This window comes from Pseudonaja textilis, chromosome 2, assembly GCF_049901715.1.
Source record: "Pseudonaja textilis isolate UNSWEBS1 chromosome 2, rPseTex1.2, whole genome shotgun sequence".
Taxonomy (NCBI): domain Eukaryota; kingdom Metazoa; phylum Chordata; class Lepidosauria; order Squamata; family Elapidae; genus Pseudonaja; species Pseudonaja textilis.
The window spans coordinates 153074916-153080915 of NC_141991.1; the positions used below are offsets into that span (position 1 = coordinate 153074916).

At 36.7% G+C, this 6000-nt stretch overlaps 1 protein-coding gene across 5 annotated transcripts in view; it reads left to right on the forward strand.

Moving 5' to 3' along the window:
• Positions 1–5756, forward strand: part of PNPLA6 (patatin like domain 6, lysophospholipase) — a 119589-nt gene extending 113833 nt beyond the window's left edge. For all 5 annotated transcript variants that reach the window (XM_087926010.1, XM_087926007.1, XM_087926008.1 and 2 more), the window contains one exon: positions 2946–5756. In XM_087926010.1, the coding sequence (XP_087782136.1) occupies positions 2946–3026 (81 nt within the window). In that variant the 3' untranslated portion in view covers positions 3027–5756. The remainder of the gene's footprint in view (positions 1–2945) is intronic.
• The last annotated feature ends 244 nt before the right edge of the window (positions 5757–6000 follow it).

Consider the following 6000-nt stretch of genomic DNA (forward strand, 5'->3'; position numbering starts at 1 on the left):
GAGGTACATAAGATAGTATTGTTATATTAGAAATAGAAATAATTTTAGAAAATATGAAACAATGTATGATTAAAATGATGGATAAAATAATTATTGTAATCTAGTGAAATATTTGTTAACAAAAAAATGAAATAAAATGAATGAGAGAATTGAATTAGGAAAGGATGGGAACATTTTAATTATTTAATGTTTTATAAAATATAAGGAAAGAGAAATAGGGGAAAAAATTAATTATGGAAAGCTTATAAGTAAGGAAGGAAGTATGATATTTAATTTAAAAGTAATGTTAAAGATGTTAATACTTTAATGAATATTAATGATAGAATTGAATAGGAATGGAATGAGTTTTTTAATTACATATATTTATAATCACTTTTTAGGAATAAAGTGTGTATTTTAAGAATGTACCAAGCAGAATTCGATTGGAAGTTATGTATTATATTGAATGTTATAACCTCAAAGTTATAAAGCTTAAATAAGAGTTGAATGAATAAAATTAAAAGATATCAAGGTGTCATACTCCAATTAGTAACAACAAGAGAAAATTTGTTTAATGAGAAAAGAAAATATGAAATTGAAACAGGACAGACAAAAGTATAAATATAATTATTTGAATTGATATGAGATAATTAAAATAAAATTGAGAAAATTAAGAGAGGAGAAAAACTATGTAGAAAATGTAAAACAGTAATAAGATATGGAATAGAACATAAAAGTGAGCATGAAATTGAGTTTGTGTCTGTATGAAGAAGTGTAACCGGGGACCGGACTTTAATATATGTTTTGGATTTGGGGTTATTTTGAGAGACTACAGGTCATCACACATTCTCTCTTCTTTTACTCTAAAATATTCTCCATAAAATAATTCTGCTTTCTCTAATGAATCCAATCTGTGTCTTTGCTCTTGCCAAGTAAATATGAGACCTTCTGGAATCAACCATCTGTAGTTCTCTCCCTTCTTAATTAAAATTTTTGTCAAAAATTGGTATTCTCTTCTCATTTCTCTCACTTTTCTTGGTACTTGTTTTAGGACCATAATCTCCTTTTCCTTTGTATTTCAATGGGTCATCTCTTGCACTTCGTAATATTTGTGTTTCGATTGCTTTCTTGGTAAGTCTTACATGGACTTCTCTAGGTAATTTATTTCTCATTGCATATCTTGTAAAAACTCGGAATACTTCGTCTATTCTATCCATCATTTTCTCTTTGGATATCTTCAAGGCACCTGCCAGCATTTCTATCATTATTTCTGCAAGGTTTTCTCCCTTCTCTTCCTTGATATTTTGAAATCTAAGATAAAAATCTGCCCAGTCCATCTTCCAGGCCAACATTCCACTTCCTTTGTCCTGTTCAATAGTCTACTGTCAATTTCTCCAATATTTTTTGTCTCTCTGATCACCTTTTTCTTCTATGTTTTGAAATCTTTCTTCATTTTTCATCATCATTTGTTGTATATTCTCTATTTTCTCATCCGTTTTCTCTGTTCTCTATTCTTTGTATTGCTTGCGTTATCATTTGTAGTGTGACCTCATTCTTTTTCTCCTTCTCCCTCTCTTTTTCCTGCTGCAACATGGTGTGTATTGACCGCTGACCACTGAGTAGAGAGGAGGATGTAGGAATTGATGAGCCATAGCAGTTGTTTTCCTCATTTCCAATTAATTGCAGATCTGAACAATAAGTAACAACTTATAACACCAAAAAACAATCTTCAGGTTCTTCTTTACCTCAATCCAATTATAAAGGGAAAAAGAAATTAAAAAGAATAAAAATGAAGATGAAAATTGTGAGAAAAAACCCCAATTCCATAAAAACATATAAAAAACAGGAAAAAGAATAAAAAATATCTAAAAATATAGTATTAAAAAGAGAACAAGAAAACCAAATAAAAAGAAAAAAGTAAAAATTATATTCCAACAGTTCTAGACTCTCATTAGGCATGAAACCAGCTGGTTGAGTTTGGGTCACCCACTGTCTCTCATCCAAACTCCCCTTAACCCTAAGCTTTTCACAGAGTGGTTGTTGTAGGGAAAATTGGAGTTTATATGCCACCTAACATACAAAAAAAGAAAGGCAGGATAAAAATAAAGAAAAGTAGAAGGCAGGATAAAATAACAAAAAAATAAAGGCAAGATAAAAACAAACAAATGAAAAAGAAATAAATGTGAGGTTATTCTTACCAAGGAATTTTTGCTTTGATAGAAACAGGTTTTTGAAAGTTGCTAAAATGTGCCTTTCCTTTGTTTAAAACAGTGGTCTGCAGGGGGGCAGAGGGGGAGGGGGAATGGTTTTATGTGCATGTGTGCTGCTTGCACAAATGCACACATGAGTTCATGGACCTGGGGTTGGCGGGCCCTGGTCTAAAATACAGCCTCCCATCCACTTGATATGAAAAGAGCTTGCCTCTGCCCTGTTGTTTGATGCCTCACACAGCTGAGAATTGAATAAAGTTCCTTATTGTAAAGTTTTCTTTTGATATGGTGAAATAGAGACCTCTGGGTCAGTCTTATCTAGGATGGGTAAGCAAAATCTGTTTTCACTTGCACCATGCTTTAAGGAAACATTTCAGGGTTATTTTATGTTATTTCAAGGGAGGGGATCTTCCTGAGAGTTAACTCTTAAGATTTTTTAAATTATATTTTTCTGGCCTTTCCTGAACTGGGGGAAAAATTTGATACAGTGTTAATTCACCAAATCCAAAAGAAACCCCATAAGTGCCAGGTGTTACATGACACTAGCATACTTATTATGTTGGCACTGTGTTTGTCATTCCAGTGACTTGAGATGAATCTTACTAAATCCTATGTCCCCTGCACTGGTAGATCACTTTTTTTTAGCATTGGTCCTGAATTTTATACAAGGATCTGACCTAAGCAGTTAACTTTGTAGTGGCAATTCTCCACTGATGGTGGTATCTGATTCACAGCAGTGTTTTGTTTTTCTTACAGGATGAAGAAAAAAGTCTGCGTCATCGCCAGGGAATCTCCCAAGCACCTCCTACCCAATTAGCAACTTCCAAAGGTCCTTAAGGCTGAGTCTCTATAACCAAATCTTGGACTTATCAAGACGTGTTGCCTACTATAGGTATAGCACCCCCAAATTACATCTGTAACAAGTTTTACTATCTGGCAGACATAGTCAAGAAACTTGTGGATGCTTTTAGCACCCGCTGCTATCTTAGAAGATCTTACAGAAGACCTGCTGGAACTGTTCCCCCTGCCACAAACTGTAAAGCATTGTATAATGGATGTGACACAGTATTATGTGCCTGTGACAGTGTCCAGTTCTGGCTGTGCAAAAGGGCTGGCCCTCAAGCAGATCTGGAATTAACTGACCGGCTATAACGCAGGGGCATGAGATTGAGAGATAGTGGCTAATCCTTTCCCTTTAGGTTGCTGTGACATGAAAGAACCCTGAGAAGCTGCAAAGGAGAACAGAAAAGCACTTTACTAAACACTGCACTGGAGATGATAAATAACAGCAGTGCCTGAAAAGAACAGATCAGACTCCTGTCTTTTCATGGTGCCTGATTTTGTCCGTTTAGCCACACCAAAGGAGTAGGATGTGTTATGACGTATTTTCCTTCTGTTCATCACGCTTTTCTACTTCAAAACTAGCAGTTATTTCAGTCCTTCATTGAAAGAGGTACAGACATTTGTACAGTTTGTGCATTGACTAATTTAATCCTGCTTCAAGCTCAGCACCAGCACATCTTCGCATCCCTAGCCATCCAGAGGGGTTAAGATATGGAGTACACTAACTCTTTTATGTTTGTTTTTTATGAAACAAATGACATGATACCAGGCTCATGGTTGATGATCTCTACTGTATGGCAAATTCTTGCAGCTTTGGCAATGACAAGTGATTGCTGGAGGAGGGGGAGAGATACTTTCCAGAGTTTATAGATTAACAGAGTTGGAAGGTACCTGGTAGATCACCTAGGCCAACCCCCCTGCCCAAGCAGGAGACCCTACACCATTTCTGACAGATGACAGATGAAATTTTCTTCTTGAAAGTTTCCAGTGATAAAGCTCCCACGACCTCTGAAGGCAAGCTGTTCCATTGGTTAATTGCTCTCACTGTCAGAAAATTTCTCCATATTTCCAGGTTGAATATCTCCTTGTTCAGTTTCCATCCATTATTCCTTGTCTAGCCTTCAGGTGCTTTGGAAAATAGCTTGACCCACTCCTTTCTCTGGCAGCCCCTCAAATATTGGAAGGCTGCTATCATGTCTCCCCTGGTTCCTCTCTTCACTAGACTAATCATGCCAACTTCTTGCAACTGTTCATGTTTTAACCTCCAGTCCCCTAATCATCCTAGTTGCTCTTCTCTGCACTTTTTCTAGAGTCTCAACATCTTTTTTATAATGTAGTGACAAAAACTGGATGTGGTATTCTAGGTGTGGTCTTACTAAGGCTTTATAGAGTGGTATTTGTACCTCACTTGATCTTGATCAATCTAGATCTTGAGCCTATCATCTAGGGCAGGGGGGTCAAACTCGTGTTGTCATGGCAGCATCATGGGATGTATAGGGACTTTTTTCCCCTTCACTAAACCAGGTGTGGGTTTCGCCAGCACGTGATGCGTGTTGCCCGTGGGCCACAAGTTTGACAGCCCTGATCTAGGGTGTTGGCTATTCCTGCCATCCGCAAATTTGGTAGGTTCCCCTTCTATTCCCTCGTCTAAGTTATTTATGAAGATATTGAAGAGTACTGGACCTAAGGCGGAACCTTGTGGTACCCCACTGCTGACTTCCCTCCATGTACACATAGTACTATTAAGGACTACTCGTTGAGTACAGTTTGTCAGCCAGTTACAAATCCATCTGATGGTGATGCTATCTATCCCACTTTTTTCTAGTTTACTAAGTAGGTTGTGGTCTACTTTGTCAAATGCTTGCTGAAATCTAGGTATATTGTGTCCATAGTCTTTCATTTTGTTTGTCTTTCAATTTCTTTGTGCAGCCATGCTGGTTTCTTCTTGGATTTCTTGTTTTTCTTTTTCAGTGGTATTGTGCTGGTCTGAGCTTTTATGATCATATTTTTCAGAGTTTCCAAAGCTTCTTGAGTTATTTTCCCCTTTAGGATTTTCATCCAAGGAATCTTTCCCAAGTTCTCTGAGTTTGTTAAAATCAGCTCTTTTAAAATTTAGGACCCTGGTATCATTATGTTCTATTGCTTATGTTTGCATTATGTTAAATTTTAATATGACATGGTCACTTTCACCCAAGGTTCCTGCAATTTCAACTCCCTCTATCACTTCTTCTCTGTTTCTAAGAATTAAGTCCAGTATGGCTGTCCCTCTAGTTCCCTCCTTTTGGACAACAAAGTTGTCAGCTAAGTTGGTCAGGAACCTATTCGATTTCTCACTTGGTGTGGAATTAGTCTTCCAATTGACGTCAGGGTAATTGAAGTCCCCCATTACTATTGTAGTGTGTTTCCTGCATATGTTTGTTAGTTGGTTGGCAAAAAATGCATCTATTTTTTTCTGCTTGATTGGGTGGCCTATAGTATATACCTATAGTATATACCTATGGCAATGTCATTCTTTTTCTTTTTATATTGACCCATATGCATTATAGGAGGTTTTTGTTTTTGGTTTCATGTATTTCTGTAACAGAGGTCCTTTACATACAGTACAACTCCACCTCCTCTTTCTTGGGGTCTGGGTTTTTTTTCTAACAGTTTGTATCCTTCTTTAAACAGGGTACAATTTTTTGCCTTTCTGTCTTAGAGTCAAGAGACCCAACCAAAGCCCCAGTTGAATCTACTCCAAGCTGAATCTACAGCTGAATCTACAGCTGAATCTACACAGCTGAATCTACTCCAAGAGTATCCTGCTGGACTAGTCCTCTTCAACATCCTTTCCAACTTAATAGGCCATAAGAGTAAATATCAAAAGACATTTTAAAATTAAGCCAAATTTTTAAAGGCACTACAAGCTTTGAAATACAGGTAATGTGCTAATCTAAAGCACATTCATCAAGCATGTTTTGTACAGGAT